This window comes from Poecile atricapillus, chromosome 6, assembly GCF_030490865.1.
Source record: "Poecile atricapillus isolate bPoeAtr1 chromosome 6, bPoeAtr1.hap1, whole genome shotgun sequence".
NCBI lineage: Eukaryota > Metazoa > Chordata > Aves > Passeriformes > Paridae > Poecile > Poecile atricapillus.
Window position 1 is genome coordinate 38435484 of NC_081254.1, and position 24782 is coordinate 38460265.

Genomic DNA, 24782 nt, shown 5'->3' on the forward strand with positions numbered 1-24782 from the left:
CACTTCGTTTAAGAACTTCGGGAAGAGGCAGTGGGAATGATTGGAGCGCAGGTATTTTTATCCAGCCACTTACCCTCAGGAGTCCGAATACTGGCCCGGTATCAACGTGCTCACAGCGGGATGAAGACTAGACCTTAAACTCGATTTATTCCCTCTGTAAACGCGACATAACCGGGCGCGGCCCCGTTCAGCGGGCGGGGACCTGCGGGACTCCGCGCCGTGCCCGGGACGCGGAGCTGCCCCGGCAGGAGCGGAGGGGAATCGGTCACAGCGAGCGGGGGCACCGGGGCCCGGTGGGGCTGCAGGGGGAGAGCTCCGGGCCCTTTTCCGCAGCAGAACCGGAGAGCTCCGGGCCCTTTTCCGCAGCAGAACCGGAGAGCTCCCGGCCCTTTCCCGCAGCAGAACGGCACCGAGGCGGGGGCACAGGCGGGAGCAGCGCTGGGCGAACCCTCGGCACCGTGAGGGCGAGCGGGGGAGGCCCGGGGGCTCGCTCCGCCGTGTGGGGAGCGGGGACTCGCCGGGCCCAGCGCTGCGGGACCGGGCCCTGCGGGACCCCGCGCCGGACGGCGGCTGCTGGGCAGGGGCAGCAGGACCGCCCGTGGTACTGCTCGGGCTGCCAAGCCGTATCTGAGCTACGGGGGGAAAGAGACGCTCACGTTCCTTGAAAAAAAAAAAAATAAAAGCGGCAAAAAAAAAAAAAAAAAGCATTTTAACGAGGCGGGCGGCTCACACGCACCCGGACTCGCGTGTGCCGAGGGGAGAAATGCGGAGCAGCGGGTGGCTGGGAGCGCTTTGGCGGCCGCGGAAGCAGGCGGAACCGGTTCGGGCACGGCTGTGCCCCGGTGTGGGGCCGAAGCACGGCCCAGAAGCCCGGCAGGTAGGCTCGGGAGGGTGGTGGATCCGCCGCCGTGGATCTCAGCAGCTTCGCCCCGGCTTTTCGCAGCGGCCGTACCCAGGCAGCGCAATGGGACGAGCCCCGGCCCCCATCTCCCCTGTCCAGAGCGGACCCTGTGACCCGCCCGAAACGCTGCACGTTCAGCCGCGGCTCTCGCTCCTCTCCAGGGCTGTCGGGCGGTCACACCGCGGGTTCCGCCGCCCCCGGCCGTGCCACAGGGACCGGGGCTCTCCGGCTCAGCCCGCCGGACCCAGCGGCTCCTGTTCCCTTGCGGAGCAGTATCGGGCACCCTGCAGAAGCTCTGGTGTCCCTGGCACAGAAATGCGGGAAGAAACTCGCTAAAGGAGAGAGAAGGTTGTTAAATAATTTATTGATTTATACAAAGTCTTTCCAACACGCGTGGAGACATTCTAATGTAAAATCAAGTGTCCACTTTTTTGGAGCATTGGTTTGGGTTTTTTGGTATTATTAAGCATAAAATCCAGAGGCAGGAGAAATGAAACTGCCAAAACACTGAGGGACAGAGTGAAAGAAAACTGCCATTTTTACACTAGAAATATACAGCACAAAATCTGAAATTTACTATATACAAAGTAGCTGAGCTCGGACTTGGGACCCATAGAAAACGTAACAAAACCTGATTGTTAGGAGCAGGAAATTAACAGGAAAGCTAAAGGAAAGAGCGGGAAACCTTAAAGGGACACAAAACCCAAAAAGTTGAAAAAATTTCTCTGAAATTTACATCGATGAGAAAGAAAATAAATTCATAACTTATTCTGTAAAAAATATATACACTTCACATACATCTTAGGCTGTACAACACACCACTTCAAACACCCAGTTACACTCACCCCCACCACGCTGCCCGGGGCGGCCATCGGCCCCGCACCCTCACAACGTATCCGAGCTGGTGCTGCAGGGGCTGACGAGGGATAGGTTCGTGGATTTGTGCTTTTTCAATAGCCTCGTGATTTTTTCATCGTCTGAGTTGGGGTCCAGGGGCTTGTTGTATTCATCATCGTCCTCATTGTCCGAGCTCTCCTTCAGCTTCTCAGTCTCCGAATCGTGCTTCTTCTTTGCTGAGGCCATCTCTGCCGCGTGTCTCTTCCGCCACTTGGTCCGTCTGTTCTGGAACCAAACCTGGGCACCGGCACCGGGCACAGCTCAGCCACCGCCTCGGCCCCGCCGCCGCATCCGCCCCCGCGCCCCCGTCCCATCCTCAACGCGGAGCTGCGAGCGCTGGGAGCAGAGCCTGCACCAGGCAGAGCCTCGGCCGGCTCCCGGCAAGGGGACACCCCGCTGGGGACACCCGCCTGGCTCTGCGGGGCTGCACGATGCTTAAATCAGCAGCTTCCCAGAACATTTGTTTGTTGAAAACAGAATACAATAGCCGTAAAAATAAGTATTTTTGGCTTATGGTGCATCCCAACAGTCAGGTGCACCTGCAGGCTTTGCTAAAAAATTTGTGAGGTTACGCAAGATAAAGTTGTGCCAGTGGGCAGGATCCTCGTGGAAAAGTGACCCTTTAAAAAAAAAATACCTGCGGGGCCTTTTTGTCGCTGTGATGGGGTTTTATATTAAATATAATATGTGTATTTATTTTAAATCGTTTGCAGCACAGAGAGCTCTAAGCACAAAACAGGTAAAAATTAGCCTAAAATCTATCCAGTATCAAAATAAAACTTAAATTCTAAGTGACTCTAAAAAAAATTAAAATCCCCACATAATTGCGCGGCGTTCGTGGCTGCTAGTAATTACGGACATGGCAGAAAGCGGCCGCGGCAGGGAGCAGGAGAGGCCGGAGCCCGCAGGACGGACCTACCTTCACCTGGCTCTCAGTCATCCCCAGGGAGTAAGCGAGCCGGGCGCGCTCCGGTCCTGCCAAGTACTTCGTCTGTTCGAAGGTTTTCTCTAAAGCGAATATCTGCTGCCCAGAGAAAGTCGGTCGAGAGTGTTTCTTCTTGCCATCCTTGTCCAAAACCATCCCCGTCTGAGCTGGAGGCGAAGAAAGAGCTGCGTCAGGGATGAACTCCGCACGGCCCCCGGCCCGTAGCCGGGCCCCGCCAGGCGCTGCGGAGCCGTTCGGGTGCCCGCCGGCTCTAAAGCAGGGCTCGGCCCGGGACAGACCCGCGGCCGTGAGCACCGAGCGACCCGAACAGGCCCTTCCTGCTGCCCGCCCCGTCCACCGCGCCCGTCCGCCGGCTCTGGACCCCAGACAAGCCTGCTCCCCGCGCTCTGCAAGAACCGGCCGCACTTACCGGGACAGGCGAGCCGGGGATCTCTCCAGGGAGAGCCCTGCACCACTCCCGGCCAGAAAATGGGCGGCCGTCCCGGCAGCTCCGCCAGAGGCTTCGGGTAGCGGGAGACGGCGGCGGGGCTGAAGTACATCCCGGCCGAGGCCGCCAGCCCGTTGATACGGGGCAGCCCGCCCAGCAGGTTGCTGGCACTGCCCACGGGCCGCCCCAGGATGTCGCTTATTCCGTGCGGTGTCCCTAAGGGGAGCTGCGTGTTGAGTCCGCCCAGGGCCGGCGCCTTGAAACCGGAGGGGTTCTGCAGGGCGTAGGGGAACAGGGAGGTCTTCATCTCGGCCATGTTGTGCAGCGCGGCTAGCGGCGCACTGCTAAGGACGAATGCGCTCTGGCGATTAGCATCCATCTGTCCCACCGCTAACATCTGCGGGCATCAGCGAGCGTGGGTCCTTCCCAATCGCGCCGCGGCCGCTCCGCTGGGGACCCTCGCCGGGAGCGCGGCCGCGGGCGGGACGGCCTCCTCGCCACTCGCGGGATCTCGGCGACAGCGAGTGCCGAAGTTTGCTGGGAACAGAAAAATCCCGGCGCTTGCCCGCCCGCGCACCTCCAAAGTCCAGGCTGAAGAGCGGCGAAAGCCAAGCCGGGGCAGCGCGGCGAAACAACAGATCGGGAGTCCCGGAAGAAAGAGCCCCCACCGGCGGCGCGTCCTACGGGCAACGCGCTCCGCGAGCGATCCGGCGGGAGGGGGACGCGGGACCGGCAGCTCCGCGCGTCGCCCCGGCCGCGTGTCCGGCGGCCACGGGGACGCTCCGCGCCGCGCCCCGCGCGCAGATAACCGCGCGGGCACCTGCGCGCCCCGCGCCCATTGGGCGGCCACCGCCCCGCGCCGCCAACAGCGCCCAATCGGCGGGCGGCGCGCGCCTCCACCCCGGTACGTCACGGCCGGGCCGAGCCGTGGGAGCGCGCGGGACTGCACGTGGCCGCGCCGCGCCCGACGGGACCCCCGGCCCCGCCCCCCGGGACCCCCGGCCCCACCCCCGGGACCCCCGGCCCCACCCCCGGGACCCCCGGCCCCGCCCCCCGGGACCCCCGGCCCCGCCCCCGGTCCCGCCCCCCGGGACCCCCGGTCCCGCCCCCCGGGACCCCCGGCCCCACCCCCGGTCCGCTCTGTCCCCGCCGGTTGCCCGCGGCCGCACCCGGAGGTGGCGGTGCTCTCCCACTCGCCGCTTCGGGCCCCTCCCGCCGGGCGGGGACGCGGCACAGAGACCGCCGGCGCCTCATCGAGCAGCGGGGCAGTGACCGCGGGGCCCTGGCTGCTGCGCTGCCCCGGAACGCTGAGGGGTAATACCCGCCCCGATCGCTGCTCAGTAATGGGCTCCGTCTTCAGTTGTGCGGCGGCCGTTCTCTCGCTTTAGAGCCCAATTTTTTAAAGCTGTTGTAAAAAATTACCTTATGCCCTGGAAATAACTGTTTAGCTCAACTTCGTTGCCTATTCTGAAACCCACTGGCCTCGCAAAGCCTTCCTTCCTTCCTTCCTTCCTTCCTTCCTTCCTTCCTTCCTTCCTTCCTTCCTTCCTTCCTTCCTTCCTTCCTTCCTTCCTTCCTTCCTTCCTTCCTTCCTTCCTTCCTTCCTTCCTTCCTTCCTTCCTTCCTTCCTTCCTTCCTTCCTTCCTTCCTTCCTTCCTTCCTTCCTTCCTTCCTTCCTTCCTTCCTTCCTTCCTTCCTCCCTTCCTCCCTTCCTCCCTCCCTCCCTCCCTCCCTCCCTTCCTCCCCTTCCTCCCCTTCCTCCCCTTCCTCCCCTTCCTCCCCTTCCTCCCCTTCCTCCCCTTCCTCCCCTTCCTCCCCTTCCTCCCCTTCCTCCCCTTCCTCCCCTTCCTCCCCTTCCTCCCCTTCCTCCCCTTCCTCCCCTTCCTCCCCTTCCTCCCCTTCCTCTAAAGAAAAACAGTTGCATCACGGCAGAACCAAGCTCGTTCGAATAAATAAAATGACCAGAGATATTCCTAATCGAAAGCATAATTCATTGTCAAGAAAAGGAGAAATCGGATTTGAGGCTTATACAGAAAATAATTCCAGAAACTGGGTTTATGGCATGTTTTCCGCCTTGCACCTGCTTTTTCCTACGGGTTTGATGCATTGTTATCCGAGGAAAACATTAACCACAACAAGTGGGGAACTAAATATTTTCAAAGTATTCATAAAGTAAATACGAATCGACTTGATTATTTCAGAACAATTATTAAAAGTGTGATCCTTTGGATGTGGTCATGTTTGCCGTCAGAATCGTTTGCAGATGAACAGGGTTTCGTTTAACCTGTAACAAGATCGTAATCTCAGTGTAGGTTTGGGTTCGTCCACGATCTTTGTTTCCAATCGCTGCAGTTACGGGATCTAACAGTCCGTGCGTCTTGTTTTGCGCATCTTTGTAAAAAGCTTAACGTACAAACGTGAGATTAAAAAGGACGCTGCGCTAGAGAAGGTTTAATAAACGACTTCATTGCTTTTCCCTCTGCCTGTTGCAAACATCAGCAGCGGAGGGAACAGACGCGGTGTGTCGGGCTTTGTGAGGAGAGCCTCATCAGCTCGGTGCAGGCTCGTTTCCGCGACGCCTGCGTGCGCTGGGAAGGGGCTGCCGCCCGCTCCCTCCGCCTCCGGCCCCGACTCACGGCGGCGTCGGGAGCTGCTGCAGGTGGCCGCAGACGGGGCTGATCGGCCCTCCCGGTGAGTCGTGTTTTCAGCCGGGGATCGGGGACCAGCCGTCCCGGGCAGGCAGGTGCCGGAGCGCCGCCAGCCCGCGGCTCGGCTCGGTCTCTGCCTCTCCGGGGCGAACACCGCCGGGTTTGTCCGCGTCCCGCCGGTCTGCCCGCCCCGGTGCGGTGCTGGGGGCCAGCAGCGCCTCTGCCCGCCGAGCCCGCAGATCTTGCGGCTCTGAATGCCGACCCCGCGGCGCTGAGCGGCTCGGTTCGGTTCGGCTGACGAGAGGGACGCGTCCCGCCGCGGCCGGGAGCCGGGTGCTGATCCGGACACCGGCAGCCGCTGACCGAGGAGCGGCCTCGCCGGGACGGCGCTTTCTCGCCCGGGACCGATGGAACCGGGTAAGCGTGCGGCCTCCGCCGTCCCCACTGCGGCGGGGCGAGACCGACCCCTCCCGCCCTGCACGGGTGAGCTGTCCGCTGGGCTGCCGTGCCGCCGGTAGCGGAGAGCCGCGGCGGAGCGCGGTGTCCGTGCCCGTGTGTGTGTCCCGCCGCAGCCAGGAGCACGCAGGGGGCCCCTGGACCAGGGGCTGCTACCTCGGGACCCTCGCCCATCGGCGTGGGGGTCGCGGGGGCAGAGCCAAAGCCTTCCGCTCCGTCAGAAGCAGCCCTCGGAGTCCGGTTGGCAGTTTGTATGTTATCAGTGACACTTGTTGCACATTAGTGGTGCGTTTGTCCCTTTCACTGACTCCTGAGGTCTCATACCCTCGTTTTTTACGCGTAGAAATATGTGGAGTTTATAGGCAGCGTGGCGTGATAAATCTACTTGTGCGTCGGTTCTTCCGATGAGGTGTGGCACCGAAAGAGGAGACCACGGGCAGGCATCGCCGGCTGTCTCCGGCTCCCCGCCCCGGGCTGCTCGCGAATCCCGTTTCCGCCCCGCCGCTCCCTCTCCCCGGTGCTGCTGGGTCCCAGGTGCTGCCAGGCTGCTCCGGGGCCAAGGACTCCCCTAGCCCTTAAGCAAACCCCGTTCCGGGTGCAAAACTCGTTCCCCTCGGAGACATCGCAGCGGCCGGGCGATCCTAGGGGCGGCTGCACCGGGCGCAGCGCCCGCAGCCACGCCCGGGAACCTCCCGCAGATGAGAGGTGGTCTCGGTAAAATAAGTCGGGGATTCCGTCCCTAGGAGTCAGCGGCTCAGAGGCTGCCGGAGCGCTCGCTGTCTCCCGTGCTTCCTGCGGCCGAGCAGAAGTTCCTGATGGAGGGGTTACCCGAGCAGATATGTATGAACCAGCTCGAGGCACTTGTGACGGCAGGTGCAGGCGCTTTCCCGGGTTAGTCCGGCAGCGCTGCAGCGCGTCCCGTCGGGCGGACACGACACCGGCACTGTTCGTGTCGGGATGTTCATTTCGGCGGAGGAGAACAGGGCCGGGCTGCGGGCAGCGCCGTCACCGGCCCGGGCCCCGCCGCACCCGCGGGGCCGCTCCGGCCTCCGGCCGCCTCCGCGACCCGCCCGCGCCCCCTGGTGGCCCCGGGCACCGGGCCGGTGCACCGAGCGCTTCGTCCGTTCCCCCAGCCGGACCCGGTCTCGTTCCCCGCTCCGGACCCGGTCTCGTTCCCCGCTCCGGGCCGGTCTCGTTCCCCGCTCCGGGCCGGTCTCGTTCCCCGCTCCGGACCCGGTCTCGTTCCCCGCTCCGGGCCGGTCTCGTTCCCCGCTCCGGGCCGGTCTCGTTCCCCCAGCCGGACCCGGTCTCGTTCCCCGCTCCGGGCCGGTCTCGTTCCCTCAGCCGGACCCGGTCTCGTTCCCCGCTCCGGACCCGGTCTCGTTCCCCGCTCCGGACCCGGTCTCGTTCCCCGCTCCGGGCCGGTCTCGTTCCCCGCTCCGGGCCGGTCTCGTTCCCCCAGCCGGACCCGGTCTCGTTCCCCGCTCCGGACCCGGTCTCGTTCCCCGCTCCGGGCCCGGTCTCGTTCCCCGCTCCGGACCCGGTCTCGTTCCCCGCTCCGGACCCGGTCTCGTTCCCCGCTCCGGACCCGGTCTCGTTCCCCGCTCCGGGCCGGTCTCGTTCCCCGCTCCGGGCCGGTCTCGTTCCCCGCTCCGGGCCGGTCTCGTTCCCTCAGCCGGACCCGGTCTCGTTCCCCGCTTCGGACCCGGTCTCGTTCCCCCAGCCGGACCCGGTCTCGTTCCCCGCTCCGGGCCGGTCTCGTTCCCCGCTCCGGGCCGGTCTCGTTCCCTCAGCCGGACCCGGTCTCGTTCCCCGCTCCGGGCCGGTCTCGTTCCCTCAGCCGGACCCGGTCTCGTTCCCCGCTCCGGGCCGGTCTCGTTCCCTCAGCCGGACCCGGTCTCGTTCCCCGCTCCGGGCCGGTCTCGTTCCACGCTCCGGGCCCGGTGCCGCCGCTCCTCTCCGTGTGTTGTGGCGGAGCTGAGACGGGGGAAGGCGGCCGGGCGGGCGCCGGGGCTCCGGGAGACTCGCGCGGGTGCCGGGCGCTGTCCCTGCGCTGTCCCGGGGCCGTGACCGCCCGCACCGGGCCGTGCCTGCTGAGACTCGCAGCACTGATGAACTCGCTGGGCGTAGTTACAGGCAAGCAAGGCTCGAATTCCCACCTTGTGAAGTTAACGATCGTTTTGCTTTGGCCCTAACACCTGTAAAATTTCTTACAAAGGACATAGAAACAAGACTGATATCGGTATCAAATTCGTCTCGGACTTACGCGTTCCATCATACGAAAAGAGGAGTATTGCAGTACGGGGACAGGAATTAAATCCTACAGTACAAATAACTTCAGACAAGTTTTGTTTGACCTGCTTATACTTTTTGTCGTTACGCATACAGCCAAAGTACCTTTTCTTGTAGCTTCTGTGCAGCTGAAATTGTCTGGGAGGTTGTGGACTAGGAGAAAATAAGTCACAAATTAGAATACTCTTCATCCCCCACTGTATTATACATTATTCCAAAGTGCAGGTGTAAAGTCCATGTAAAAACAGAATGACTGAGGAAGCGGGAGCTCAGAGCAGCTTGCCGCACAGGTTTCCTTTCCTGAATGATTCTGTGGCTGATGGAGGTACCAGTGGAGGAGTGGGGGAAATGACACTGTTGCACGGAGTTCCATAGAGCAATAGCGACAAGAGGGCAGGAAATTCCATTTCCTGGCCCTGTGATGATGATGCTGTCTGCTCTCTGTGTTCCTGACAGTATGGATGCTGCTCCTTTCACAGCATACCTACAAGAGATTCTTATGTTTAAAAACGGGGGGTATCTTTGCCTAATCATGTAGTCGCTAGAAAACAAAGTAATTTCAGACGATCTCTGTTGAAATATCTTCACAGGATGATATATGTTCTGGAAAAGGCCATATTTAATATTTTCCACTATGATCCTTGGCACAGTAGGAATCTGCTAATAGTGCAGAGCTGAGAGTGTTTATTGTCTAGAGCAGCAACAAGAGAAACTGGGTGACCTTGAGAATAGTGTGACAGAAATGTGAAGAAATGTAAAAATTCGGTTTCTAACTGGTGTCTTCCTGGGAAGCTGGTTAACCAGCACAAGCACATAGATGAGACTGCTTTTTAGTACTTTCTAGAAAGAACAAAAACAAAAGGCTCAGTATGTGTTGTAATCTTGTGACTCTCTAAGATTTTAATCTCATTATTGGGGTGGAGGGAGATCTATATATATAAATCCTTTCAAAATAATTTATTCCTGCTGAAGACTAGAGTGAGATTTTAAAGTATCATGAGGAAGTTTTCAGTGCCTCTGTGTGAATTGGTCTGCTTTGGATTTTAAGCCACAAGTGTTTGATGCTCTGGAAAACATGGATTAGGTTTAAGGAAAGCTTCTGATGTTATAATCACCAATCATTACTCTAAATATTGATGGGAAACTGCATGGGCATAATTTTATACATATTTTTAGGGCAAGAAATGAAGCAGTGTTTTCGCAGGTGAAACTTCTGAGAGATTTAAGATAAGCAATTATTAACATTAGTTTTGTTCTCTCTGTTGTGTATCTTGACAGGCACTCTTAACAAGGATATGGTGGGCAGGGTCAGGCTATTTTTTTGGCTTAATGTCCTTTTCAAAGTGAAGGGATTTTCCTACCACAGTCGATTTAGTTTGTGGTGGACTGAATTGTTGGTGCAGCTTCCAGAAGATCACTGGTATTTCTGAGATTCCCAGGGTTTGGTTTTTTTTTTCCTGATTTGATTTTTTTCCCTCTGTCTGGGGAAACCCTGGTTTACCTGTCCCTTTTCTTCTGCCAATAGCTTAGATGGTTGTTAGTATTAAGAGCATTGAGTTTTTAGATTATATCAAATTTATTGGCCACCCACCAACCCTCTCCCACTTCCCTTGTTCTTCCAATGCTGTTCTTTTCCTACTTGTCTTCACTCTAATAGTTTATCCTTTTAATGAGAGAAGGCTACAAATTATTCTTTGTAAGTGAGATAAGCCCTTGTGAGCTCTATTTTATCTAGCCAAGACTGGGAAGTCGTTTCCCCTTATTTGTATTAAACAGATGTATATACTTTACCGCAAGTCATTAGTGCAATAAAGAGATTGCCTTCCTATTGATAGCCTGGAAGGGGGAACTCAGGAGTAAGTTGCCAATAAATAAAGAGTGTGCTTATAAGCACTATTGATTCTCTCTGAGCCACAGAGAATTGTTTTGTTAGTAAAACTCTTCCTGAATGTATAAGTGAGGATAAGAAAAAAGATAGGGATTACTGAAAGCAGAGAGGACTGGGGTATGACTCGGGGTGAGAACCTTATATTGTTTTTCTGTGAAGGGTACAGTTTGTAAAGACAGAAGCCAAAAATGTGACAGCAGTTTTTCCAGCCATCCTCAGAAATCCCACAGGCAATCCTTAGAAAACTGAAGGGTTAGCATAGCATTTGGTATGGCACAGGATTTCAGAGTGATCACAGAGTTCTCCAAATCATCATGAAAGCAAATGAAAGTATCATTTGGACAGGAAATGAAAGACTGGTGAGATTCAAATTCCTTTTCTTCTGTCTGGGTTTTGCAACAGTTTGAAAATGCTTTTCTGAGCTGTTTGGGGATTATTTCAACATGTGTTGTTAGACAGCTTTAGGAACAGTTCAGGTAAGAAGAGGAGCAGTGTGGTTTGGAGCTGAAGGACAGCAGAGTCCATTTACTGGGAGTTGGAAAAATATTGGATTACTCAGGTCTATGATGCTTGCACTTTGTTGTGTGTTTCTTCCATTGAAAATAAGTATTATTTACAGAGCCATTTTCCAAGAAAGACAACAGAACAGAACTGGATGGACAGCAGGACAAAGCTACAGTGTGGTGGTATTCCCTGTGAAACCATGTTCAGTGGCAGGATTCCCATCATCTTCAGAGCATATATTCCATGATGTAATTTCTATTTGTATCCTGACAGGCTATTCCTTTAAGAGTATCTCGAAAGAATAACAAATTACATTATTACTTCAGCTTTGACAAATCTTTTAATTGTTGTAAGTTAGAAGGTTTCCCTGGTGATGTGCTGATCTTCCTCACATTTTTTTGAAGACATAAAACAGTGATAAGTGACAGGCATACATCAAACCATTTAGTTATACGAGACACAATATTGGAATCACTCTAACTGTGGAGCAGTAGATCAGCTAAATAATATCCATTTTATATTATTACTCTGAGTAACAAAAAAAAAACCAAAAAACCAACAACAAAAAAATTTCTTGGACTGATGAACATTAAAGATATCCTGTGTCTTCAGGAAGCTGATTTCTTCAGAAAAAATGATACTATGGATTCAGAACGTTTCAGGTTATATTACAAATGCATCATATACTGCTTCCTTTACACAATTTCTGTCATCATTAAGACATACTACATGTGAATGTTTCTAAGGAATTTCATCATATCTGTGGGGGGTTTGGTTGGTTGGTTGGTTGATTGTGTTTTGCACTTGGTTTTTTAAACACCTACCTTGTGTTTTGTTCCAAAAATCTCTTACAGAATTCATCATGTCTTCCACCCTTAGGTTTTATCTTCTTTCTTAGATCTCCTTCCTTCTATTATTTTTGTTCCTACATTCAGTGATGTTATTTAAGGTTTGGGTTTTTGGGGGATTTGTTACATGTATTACACAGTATTTAAAAGTTAAGGAATGCTTTTTAAAAATCAGGAGTTGTCAGAACACTCAAGAAAAGAACCTTCCATGGCAACAAAACTGCTTATGCTGTGATTTGCCTTCCATATGTAGCCAGTCTTCTGAAACTAGTATTATTTAGAGCTGTCTTTCTAGGGAAGACAATAGGACAGTATTGAACTTACACCACCTGAGGGCACTGTAATACTATTTACTTTAATTTTCAGGGCAAATACAAAAGGGTTTGAAGTGTTTGAAATGGTCTCCATTTTACTTCCTCTTACAATTACTATCAACTTCTGGAACAAGCACACCACTGAAAAGAATCAATATCATTAATAAAGAAAAGATGTGTTTTTGAAGGCAGGTATCTTGGAAAGAAGGCCATCCTTTTCTTCTGTCACTAATATTTTTTCCTTGTACCCATTGTAGAATGATGGTAATTTTAAATATAATGCTATTATTATTTTAAATGACACAGTACCAGTGTGGCAGTGATTGCTGTATAAAGTCATGGAACTGTTTGGGTTGGAAAAGACCTCCAAGATCAGGGAGTCCAAGTGCTAACCAAGCACCACAGCGATCTCCACTGAGCTGGACTCCTGGGCTGCAGTTCTGGCTGTTTGCATTTGCTGCCTCTGTCCGTGTGCAGAAAAGCGCAGAGCCGATGTAAAAGCACACAATGATTGTGCTGTCCATGTCACACTGCTTATTCTACTTAGCTAGAATCACAGAGTCACTGACTGGTTTGGGTTGGAAAGGACCCAAAAGATCCATCCACTCCAAGGCAGGGAGTGCCATGGGTAGGGACACCTTCCTCTAGACTGCATTGTTTGGAGAATATAAAAAAGTGAGAGACAGGAGCAGTAAAAATCTCCCTAATGGACACTCCTGATGTGGCTTATCTTCTGCCTTGCCAGGTTTACCTTCTCTCTCAGCACTTCCTACACTGTCATCTCTCTCTTTTCCTTACTCTTTACATTTTTTTCTGTCTGCTCTCTAGTAATTTAATTTCACCATCTTGTTATTTTCCCTGCTAGTGCAGGAAGAGGGTCACTTCTGAAGAAGTATAGTTCCAATAAGAAGGGCTCTGTGCAGGTCAGGAGCTCCTCTGCAGGAAGATGTGCTTCCAGAGGTCACAGCCTTTGGCACCAGCCGCTCCTCCCTTCTTACAATGAAGTGGCTGAACTCTCCCAATGTATATTCACTCAAAATCACATCCTGGAACCTTTTTTTTCTCTTTATACAACATGAAACATAGTGAAACCTTCATGTCAGAAACTAGACAGTATTTATAGTCTTGTTAGAATAATAACCAAGTGCATTTCCACCAGAAAAGTGCTTCAAAATTGTACTTTTTCAGTTTGGTCATTTCAGCAATCCAGGAGTACATTCAGGAATAGTTCTATAGACAATCCATTCTACACTGACCAATTCAACTGACATAAATAATACCTTTAATTTGTGTATGCTAATTGCATTAACAAGGGAATGATACTGTTTCTTTTGCAGTTGAGGACAGAAGTGAATGAGCTCAACTGTGTTTTGCATTACAGGATTTCTTAGGACACATAATGGAAAAGAGAAAGTTGTGTCAGATAAAGTAGTTTAAAAATACACTAGAATAACTCATTGAGGAATTATCCCATATTAAAGAAAAATGAAAGTAAAAAAAAGGATTTAAAAGCTTCATTTAAAGACTACCTGTAAAAGGCATGGTATGAACCCAGTATGGGGGACAGGAACAGATATGTAGTTACTTAAGAGATCTTAGCTCTTCCAACAAATCAATCCCAATAAAACAGAAAAAGTCAAGACTAGCCTCTGTAACTATTCCTGTTGGTATGTATGTCTTAAGTTGTCTTTATAGATACTTAAGTATCTTGAAGCAGGGAGATTAATCTCTTGCAGAGACTTTCCTTCCTTGAAATCTAATCAATCTAATACATTATTTTATTACATTAAGGTCGTCAATATGAAATATATGCAATTTGCATTCCTCAAATCTGAGCAGGAAGTTGGTTTTTGCTCTAGTGAGAGACTGAAATACTTTGGAGAGGATATGTACTGCGTTTCACAGCAAATGTTTATTGAATGAAATAGATATTTAGGCAGTTTTGTTTCTAGCAGATTTTTTTTTATATGTGGTATTAGCAAACACTTTCCAGTGATATTCTATCAGCATGGAATGTAACTTTTTTCCATATGTACACTCTGTATATAAAATCATGAGGCTTAACATTACTTTCACACATTCTAATGTGCACTTTCTACCCTCTCACATGTCAAATGACCAATACCTCTTTATTTTTTTCCCCCCCTTTCTGGCATTAATTTTTGCTCATTTGACATCCAATTTGCCAAATGAATTATGACAGTAATCCTTTCTTCTGTGCTGTTGCTTCACTTTGTTCCACACTATGTATTCAGGTTTTCTGGGGCCATTCTTCTCCCCCATTGCCCCTTGTTTTGGTAATGAAAGATAGGATTTATATATACTGATTAAAATAATTCTGAATGGTTTTACATCCATTTTAGCTCAGATAAACTGAATTCCAAAAATTAAATGTATCTTGTAGCCATTTATGCAGAATATAAGGACTTTTTAATTGTTGATGATATAGAAAAGCTCTGAAGGAACTTATATTTGGAAGGAACAAAGTTATTAACTAAATCTGTCACTGGGACAGGGGTTAAAAGACTAAGAAGCAGTGCTTATAAGATCTCATGGAAAGAAGCGTTCAAAAGGACTTTCTCAAAAAGGGAGAAAAGATGCCAGAAAGATATTATAGTTGTTTCTTTCCAAACACAAACATTTAGAAAACGTCTACATCAATAGGAAAGATAATTAGAATGGCAAATTAGACACCTGTAAATGTAAAGAAGGCAAAAAGCATAATGAATTTTGGAGATTAAACCCTTTTTTTCTGTAAAGACAGTATTTCTCTTGAAGTACATACATCCTAATTTATCCAGAAATAGTCAGGCAGAAGGAGATGTGCTTAGCTCTTGCCTGTTAGTGCAGTTATTGCAGAAGAGGAAATGTCTTAGTGTATACACACCCAGCAGAACGGAGGGGAGAGCTCTGTGCCTGTCCACCCACCCAGCCAGAGTCCCGGGACCGTGTTAACCCAGCTCAGGTCATTGGCAGCTGCTTGTCAGTCATTTATCAAGTTCCCTAATGTGGTGAATTTTTTCCATGAGTAAAGAAGCTTATTTTGTGCTGGATCTCAGTGTTACCCTGACTGTTTTCACTCTTCTTCTCAACCTGTGCTTTTTTCATTTCCCTATGATAATATAGGAAAATTATGTACTGGGGTGTAATACTTCTGGTAGAGAAGCCAACAAGATCAGTACAGTTATCTCCATGTATTGCATTTCTCTGTAGAAAATTCATAGTCAGCCCACCCTGCATCCCTACCTGAGAAAGCCTCATCTCCTCTCTCAACACTCTTCCTTTGCTTTTCTCTCCAAAGCACTGAGTAATAGTGGGATTTCACACACAGGGTGTCTCAGGCAGTCCAAGTTTATCTGCAAGATTTCTGCCTATGCTCTGAAGCAGTCTGTGCATTTTTTGCTGTTTTGAATCGGAAAGACTGCTTATCAAGCTTCTATCTCCAGTTTCACAGTGCCTGTCTCTCCAGGCTGTTCTCCAGCTGTGTGAACCTCTGGCAGTCCCTCCCCAGGCTGCATCCTTCTACCGCCTGCTGGGCCAGAAGGGAGAGCTGCAGCTGCAGCATCCCCCCAGCACCAGGAAAAGGTGGTGGCACTGCTCCTGTGTATCCTTGCCAATGCTCCTCACCCCCTCTTTGCCCTGATTTAATGGAACTCACTTTCGGTGATAGAATTTAATGACGTTTGGATCAGTACAAGCCTTCATTTAATGGGCTGCAAGATATGATTTTTATTTAGAGCTGCAATAGAAACTGTTGTTTAAAAAATTAACCCTGAACAATCTGAAGCATACAGGAACATACATCTGGGACATTTGTGCTAGGAGTAAGAGAGTAACTGAACTGAGAAGTGATTGTTCTTTTTTCATGGAGCTATAATGAAGTGACATATGGCTTGTTTTATATGGGGCCTAAAACTCTCTTAAAGTAGTATCTCAGAACATTTTACTTTCTTCTCATAAATTCTCAGCAATAAATGTTCTACTTCAGTACAAATACAAAATTTTTTTTTTAGGTAAAACCTAATTCAGATGGGCAAGAGAGTACATAAAAGATGTTATGCCATCAGAAAAATCCAGTCACAGGCAATTCTGAGCTCCATTGACACTGGAAGAAACAAGATATGTAGATGATAACTTCTGGTGCATCTCAAAAGGAAGTACTTGGGAAATATTCATGTTCATTAAAGCACCTGCAAGTATATTCAGTTTGCAGAAATGGAACTTCTGTTCAGATCAACCCTGCTTGGGGAAACCATCTGCAAAGAGACTGAAAATAGTTGTTTACTGATAGGGCAGGAGACATGGAAAATCCCCTTTAATTTTTCAAATTTCAGACTGATTTTTTCAAAGTGAGCAGAAAGACATAGGAATGTTTTATGTAGACTCTTGAATACTCTTAATAATATCCAAAATTGCTATTTAGAGCAGAAGCACATATTAAATCATGTAGGATCAAGTCAGGGTCAGCTCTTGAAATCCATATTTGCAATTAACTTTCAGTAATGTCTCAGTTCTTACTATTCTGTTAAATTCCATCAATTTAATCAGAGGTTGGATGGCATGTTTAAGCAACAAACTGACAAATTCTGCCAGCAAAATGATACAGCACATACGGTCCCTCATGTCAGCAATGTGTAGTCAGGTCTTTTCACCAGCTACCTGGGCTACAGGAGTTGTTTTGGGTAAAGATAGATTCAGTTGTTGGTATGCAGCAGAAAACTTGGCTGCTTTTGTTTCTGTTGATGCTGAATTTCAGTTTTTAATATTTTAATTATATTTAGTATTCTTTCAGAACATTTTTCAATCATTAGCTGATCTAAGAAAGCAAGACTACTCAGAAGCTGAGCTAAAAGCAATGCATTTTGGGGCTTGAAATTAGCAGCAGAACTTCACTAAATATGACATGCATATAATGAGACCCCAGGTGTATTGCACATATTTCTGCAGCCAGATGTAAGTTATCTTTACATCAATCATTATAAAGGCCTCTGAACAAGTGAAACATTTAGAACATTTATTTTCATTTATTGGTTATTTAAGATAGTCAGGTTGATTAAGAAAAAAATAACTGTTTTGCAGAGACAGTGGGATCTAACCTTGTGCAGCTAGAGAAAAGGAGTCCCTCAGTCTGGTTTTTGCTCCCTGCTGGTTCCATGTGTTGTCTTATCTGTTGGTTTCTCAAAGTCTATAGAGGAAAGGTCATCCATAGAGAATTCTTTGGGAACCATCCAATGAGAAGGGTCAGTATAATGTCAAATATCACATTATTTTAATTTCAACATTTACAGTCCCTTTTACCAAATTCCTGTAAACTCTCTGGCTCACCACAGATGTCTCCCTCTCACCAGGCAGCCTTTCTTTTTAAAGTGCTGAAAGTGTGGGAGGCTTCCAAGCAAACACTGATTTGTTTTTGTCCTGATGGAATAGGGCTGAGCTGAGGGGTATTTCAGCCCTGCTGGCTGCTGCAGGAGGAGGAAAGCTGCAGCTTCTACTGCTGGGTCCTACTGCAGATAAAGGCACAGCTGCAGTGAGAGAGAGGCAGTGGGCAGAGAGGGGCAGAAGTTGCTCTAGGACATATTCTTGCTAATCCCCATTCACACTTTCACTCTGCAGCACTGAACTTTCCTCCAACTGAGATATTTTTTCCTCAATTATTATTGGAGAGCAGAAGGAGGGGGAGTTTGTTCACACTTTTGTTGGAGAGAGCAAGCATGTCCTTTTAATCCTGAATATTATTTACAGATTTGAAACTCCAATATTGTATTATATCATTTTTGCTACTAAATGAAGTAATGGATGCATTCAGAGCATTTGAAAATGGGTCGCTCTTGTCCAGTTCCTCTGCTCCTGCGAGGTGGGATCCCTTCCGTCGGCCCTTGGACTCCATCCCACCCTGGCAGTTCAGGCTTCTGGCAGCAGTGATGCTGCTGGTGACCTCCCTGTCACTTGCTGAGAACCTGGCTGTAATCCTGGTAACTTGTAAGTTCAAGCAATTGAGACAGCCTGTCAATTATATTATAGTCAATTTGTCTGTGGCTGATTTTCTGGTCTCATTGACTGGTGGTACCATCAGCTTTTTAACAAATCTAAAAGGTTATTTTTTTATGGGATACTGGGCTTGCGTATTGGAAGGATTTACTGTCACATTTTTTGGTAAGCTTGATTTTATTTGTACTTGTATGTTCTTTCCTTCAACTTCCTTCAATGTATTCTGCAGCTTCCTGAATCACTGACTTTGCATGCCTATGGATTCACTGGTATTTTCTGCTGCTACATATGTTCTGTAGTGGAGAGTGGAAAATATCTCTCTCTATCCCTGTCATATACATGGCCTGTTGCATGTGTACTGATCATTGAATATGTTCACAGAATGAGGAAAAGCTTACCAGTAGAATAACAGTGCTGTGGGGCTTATGGTAAAACAATTTCAGGGAAAAAATCCTTATGCATAGCTATTTTCAATATTTGTATTTAGGTGTGTGGATAAATAAGAGAGAGAGAAAAAGAGTGAGTGGCTACCCATAAACTGTGGAAAATCTCAGGGCACAGAGCATCTTGTGTTCTCTATCCTCCAGGGGCTCTGAGGAGCTTGGACACACCTGTGACAGTCAGTCCACACATCTACATCTTTTTGTGATGTTTTCTTTTTTGTGACTTTGTTCACTTATTACAAAAAAATATTAGAAGTACCCTAAGAGGAAAAATTCTTACCACACAGTACCCCTTGTAAATATATCTCTGCAGAATAAATAGGATGTTAGTTTAAAATGGGGCACTACTCACTTGAGACAGATACTCATTCCTCCGTCCTGTCCCTGTTCCTGAAGCTGCATGAAGACAGCCAGAAATGCTTGTCCCTGCTCTAAATCACACACAGTGTTGATCCTCAGCCTGAAAAGGAGTCCCACAGCTGCTCTCTGCCTGTTTAAGCTAGACAGAGGGAATGTCAGTGGGGGACAATGCTTCTACATCAGTTTGTGGCAAATAAGCCATGTCCTATGGAGCAAGATCAGGCAATTTTGAGATTTTGGTGTCCCACCAGGTAATATGCACCTAAATTGATAATTTGATATTGTGGGCAGCTGTCTGCAGGTCTGAGTTTTCTGATAGCCTGAAAATTTTTTTGCAAAGATAATGTTTTGAAGATTTTAGGTAATTAATTTGGATGCTACACATAATTTGCAGCTTTTCAGAGTAGAACCAAACAAAAAGTGTAAGCTCTAATCTCTTAACTGGCCTGATTAGCTGCTTGGTTTTGTAGCCCTTATACTGTAGACTGGCAAACTGGACAAATGTGAAATTCTTATGCTCTTCCTTAATATTAGAATAATGCACATAAATTGCCCATCCTTTCATAGCTTGTGTTGATAGAAAAGGTGTCTGATGAAGTGGGTAGTCAAACAGTGTAACTGGTTGCTCGTAGTGGTTGTGGAGTCTCCATCTCCAAAGATACTCAAAACCCAGCTGGACTTGGTCCTGAACAACCTGCTAAGATGGGCAGTGCTTGAGGGGGAATGATGACCTCCAGGGATGCTTTTCAAAATAAACTGTTCAGGGATTCTGTAATTTGGAATGGTGTTTTCAGTCATCTACCCAAATTTGATTCTGTGTTCTGCAGGCATTGTAGCTCTCTGGTCTCTGGCTCTGTTGGCTTTTGAGCGGTACATTGTGATCTGTCACCCGCTGAGAAATACACGCTTGAGGGGGAAGCATGCAGCTCTAGGTATTGCCTTTGTGTGGAGTTTTTCCTTCATTTGGACCATTCCACCAACAACTGGTTGGAGCAGTTACACCACCAGTAAGATTGGAACTACTTGTGAGCCTAACTGGTAAGGCCACTCTCACGGAGTATGGTAAAAAATGAAACTTGCAGCTCAGGATGCCTCAGGGCCAGGGATTTAAAGAAAAGGGTTAAAGATGATGCAAATATCTGAAAAAAACCCAACCAAACCAAAGATATATAGAAAGTTGTAATAAAACTGATCAAAATTTTCCATGATCAGTTTCTAAACCAAAAATTTCTGAAGGGTGGAGCCTCCATTTCTGATAATCGTCTTAGACCTTGTGCTTTTTGTCAGGAGTCAAAGGATAAAGATTTTTTCAGAAGACTGGACAAAGCTCTGAGCAAGCTGGTCTGAGCCCATAGCTGGCTCTGCTTGGAGCAGGAGGTTGGACTACACATTCCTCCCCACCTAATCAGCCCACAGTTCTTTCGTACTGTATCTGTAGTTGTAGAATTCTCTCCTAGCCCCTGGGCAGGGAGATGGCCCAGTGCTCCATCTGGTGATATGAGTAGAGCTGCAAAGGGGCATCTTGAATAAAAACATTTGACAAAAGTACTACAGACATTTTTGAAAAAAAATTTAATATTTCAAGAAAATAATAATAACACTTAGAAGTAATACATACCCAAGCTATTTTGTATTTTATCCAGGTACTCAGGAGCTTATGCTGACCGTACATACATCATTACGTTCTTCACCACCTGTTTTATAGTACCCTTACTGGTGATTCTGGTATCCTATGGAAAATTAGTGCAAAAGATAAAAAAGGTAAGAAGAAGCATTCAGAAGTAAACTTGTAAAATGTGTATGCATGCAAGTGTTTGGAATTACTGTGTTTGATTTTATATAAAGATCAGATATAAGCAGATCAGATTTCCAGGCAGCAAACACACACAGTTATATCCCTTGTTATATAATTATCCTTACACACAGAATTTCACGCTATGGTTAGGAGTGATGTTTTAAAGTGTGGAGTTCATATCACTTATCAGTACACCTCATTAGTCAAACATCATACAAATGAAAGAATGTCTACTTCATAAATAAACAGAGCGATCCAGTACTGCTTTATTCAAAAGTGTGCTTCAATTCATTGACATTTCATAAGACTCAAACCAGGCAAATTAGAATTCAGCTTAAAATGGCTACAGTTGTAAGAGTATTGCCTACTACTTAGTAATACTCAAAATAAGATGCAGCCTTTGTAAATAATGCAATGCTGTTTAATAAACAAAATATTAGATTGTCCAGGAATATTTAAAAGACTTGAGAAATGTTTTTGAATTTTCTTCAGTGGTTGTGTTGACCTGATCCAAAGGAGAAGCTGCAAAAAGTGGCAAAGAAGACAATAGAATCGGAAAATTCCTATTTGGTACAGGATCTGGGGACAAGATTTTGGGACAATATTGATATTTCTATTTACTGCAAAGCTCTGAAAAGCCAGTACCTGCAACATATTCTGTAAATTTGTAATGAATTGCCATATGGTTATATCTCACAACTAAGCTCATTTTCAAAAATCTGACTGCAGTGAACAGAGATCCAAGCCCCAGAACTGGTGTCTGGAGGTTCCCAGCCCACCCTCTCCGTGCATTTTGTCCTCTGGCTGTCACAGTGTAGGCTTGTTCCTGAGTGGAATAGCTGTGTCTTCACAGTCTGCCAGTCCCTCAGTCCCAGTGACCCCAGCTTTGCAATGCCAATTGTAGCTTTCAATATCAAAATTGATGAAAGAAATTAATCTTTGGGAAAATATCAGATTAGCAGTTTACAATAGAGGTAAATTATTATGGCAGTATTCCTTTGTTTAGAAGATAAAGCACCAGTATGTTTTTCTTTATCAGTATTTAGAGAGAAAGGAAAAGCTGTATGTGAAAAAAAGACCAGGCTGATACGAAACAAAGATGAAACAGTTGAAAGCACAGTAAAGGAGATTGTGTTAGTTTTCCAGGGGACTGCACTTCTGCTGAAAGGGAGGTTGGGCCACTGTCTGTGTAGAAACAGCATTCATGAAAAAAATGCTATAGGAATCTCATATATTGGCAGGGAATATCTCATCAGTACCAAACACAGCCTTTGTTAATGCCTAGTAACTTGCACTTATTGTAACAATTCATTGCTGTTGTTGTTCGTGTTGTCGTTGTTGTTATGTTTATATTTGGTAAAAACTGATACACATTGCAGCTTTCTACAGAGGTGGAGACATTGCTATTCCTAGAAGGTGTTTCTATACCTCTTTAAGTACTAAACATGTTGAATTCTCTGAGTGGAGTTCAAAAATTATTAGAGAAAATGTCTCTGTAGAGTTCTAACATTACTGCAGGAAGTTAAAAGGCCATGTTATGCAAACAAATCTTATTTTATTAGAATGTAATATTGCAAGACCTGGCATCAGGTTTCTCTGGAACCATACAGAGTTATTAATTATTTCTCATGTAAAATAACATTTCATAACAGCACCTTGTTTCACTAAGTCATCAGAAACCAAACAAGGTTGTTTCCCAGAAGGATGCTGTTTGACATCAGCTAATCTCTGAACATCTGTGCTTAAACTTCTTGCATGATCACTGAGGAAAAGAGGGAGAGCATTCCTACTAAATGCCCCAATCCCACTTTAATTCTGATTTCATTAGATCATAAATGCTCTTCTGGGGAAGGCCATAAAGCACCACTGAGCCAGACAGGCTCCCCTGGTGTGAATTTGCCCCTCGGTGAGAAGGTTGTGCAGCCTCAGCAGCGTGGTCTGTAATATCCATATCAGACACCCAGTGTCTGCAAAAGCTACATGGAATAAAAAGTGCTTGAATTCAGCTCAGTATCTGCTCATGAATCACCATGATGACCTTCTTTTTCACTTTGACAATAAAATACAAAGACACTTAAGCAAAGGAGAATTTACTAATGTTGGTATAATGTTGGCACCCATCCCTCTGTGCTGCCACAAGTGGGAAGAGCAGGTCTTTCCCTCTAGCATGGCAGCTAGACAGCTCACTAAAGTCACTGCTTGGACACCTTGTTGTTTGTTTTCTAGAATCTTGTCTCTTTTCTCAGGTGTCATATGTACAAGGAAGGCTGGGAACTACCAGGAGAACCGAAAGACGAGTGACTAGAATGGTTGTTTTTATGATCATTGCCTTTCTAATCTGCTGGATGCCATACGCTACCTTTTCTATCCTAGTCACTGCATATCCCTCCATTGAGCTGGATCCTTGTCTGGCAGCAATTCCGGCTTTCTTTTCCAAAACAGCTACAATTTATAATCCAATTATTTATGTCTTTATGAACAAACAGGTACTGTATGCTCTCAGAGTGTCTCTAACACTCATATTTTGCCATTTTGTCTTGCTTTATAATTATTATTTATAATTATTTAATTATAAATATTATTTATAATTATTTCTACCTGCCTACATGTTAGCTAACAAGCATTACGATATCCAGCATTTAGAATGAACAAATAATCTGCCAGGTGGAAAATAGTGTAAACCTCTGAGCATTATTGGAATATGAATGTTAATAATTATTAGGTTTAGATATTATAAAAGAAAATCAGCCCTTAGGGAACATGAGTTAGTTTCCCATATGGAAATTATGTTCTTGAGACTGTCCCAGTATATTTCAATAATTCTTTAGGAATGCAACACCAGTAAGTTGATCTTGAAGTGGGGCGCACATTTTCAAAGCTTGCCTTATCTTGGGGAAATGAGGCACTTGTGGTTTTTGTGCAGGGGGTAGAAGGATTGCAGACACTCATTTAACAGGGAGCTTTCTTCTCTGGAATTAGGGCAGAGGATTGGATGCAGAGAAAAAGAATTGACATGGAGATGAACCAGAGTGCTATATACTCACAGTGATGTGATAATAAACATGGGCAGATTTCTGCAATGGATGCAGCAACTGAGAGTGGTGGCATCAAGCACATAAATTAAATAAAGAAAAATAGCTAAGTGACTGTTGAATAAAAAATGGTGAATTTATTTATCCAGTCCTGCAGAAAAAGCTATTGCTTATCTCACATCCTGTGGACAGCACCCTGGTCTCCCAAACCATGTAGATGTGTGCTACTCTTTACCTTGTTTGTGGATATGAACAACAAAAACCTATCTTTGTGTAACCAGAAATTTAGTATATGAAGGCATGCGTCTGGAGAAATGACCAATTATGTCCATTAGATATGATTAGCTAGAAGCAGAAAAGAAAAATTCTTTGTTAGGTTAAGATTGGGTCTTTTCAGAACATAGTTAATTTTTGAGTTTAGTGTTCTTCATGGTGGCATAGGCAAATATACTTTATGGGGTTATTTCTTTATATTCCCAACTGATAAATTAAATAATTTCCAAGACTTTTAGCTAATATGCAGATTGATTTACAGAACTGTTTTTAAATTTCTTATGTGTTTTGATTGATCTCCTGTTTTTTCAACGTTTTAGTTCAGGCAGTGTCTGATTCAAATGTTGAGTTGCAGTGCCATAGGAACTGCAGAGTCCAAGATGAACCTGGCTTCAGAGAGAGCAGTGCTAACCCAGGACAGAAGAGGCAGCGAGATGTCCCCCATGGCAGTCCACAGCACCATTTCTAAGAGGAAAACAGGAGATGAACACAGAAGCTGACAATCTTTGGCTCTGTTGACAACTTCAGAAAACAAAATGTGTCCCATGCAGAGTGGGAGATGGGATCATTAATTTAATGCTATGGCGTATTTCATTGTTCCAATCACCTAATATAAAGATATGTTGTCACTGGGGACATCATGGTCCTGTGGACACCAGCTTTTGAATGCCAGGCTCCCCAGTGAGTGAGAGCTTGCAGCAGGTAGTGGCACCACACTGCTCTGTGTTTCTCTCCCTCTAGTCCTTAAGTCCCTGTTTCTGCTCAAGTCT

At 47.3% G+C, this 24782-nt stretch overlaps 2 protein-coding genes across 2 annotated transcripts; one reads left to right on the top strand and one right to left on the bottom strand.

The window, feature by feature from the left end:
- Positions 1–1254: 1254 nt before the first annotated feature.
- On the bottom strand, positions 1255–4129 carry NKX6-2 (NK6 homeobox 2). Its single transcript, XM_058841398.1, has 3 exons — positions 3154–4129; positions 2718–2890; positions 1255–2035 (listed from the first exon to the last, which is right to left on the bottom strand). The coding sequence occupies exons 1-3, from the start codon at positions 3566–3568 to the stop codon at positions 1787–1789; spliced, it is 837 nt and encodes a 278-aa protein (XP_058697381.1). The 5' UTR covers positions 3569–4129; the 3' UTR covers positions 1255–1786.
- A 13784-nt stretch (positions 4130–17913) lies between these two features.
- LOC131580647 (vertebrate ancient opsin-like) lies at positions 17914–24531 on the top strand. Its single transcript, XM_058842062.1, is given in 6 exon segments — positions 17914–18274; positions 19740–19950; positions 20556–20673; positions 22954–23193; positions 24333–24506; positions 24508–24531. Coding segments are annotated over 6 exon segments (1128 nt in total).
- Positions 24532–24782: the final 251 nt, after the last annotated feature.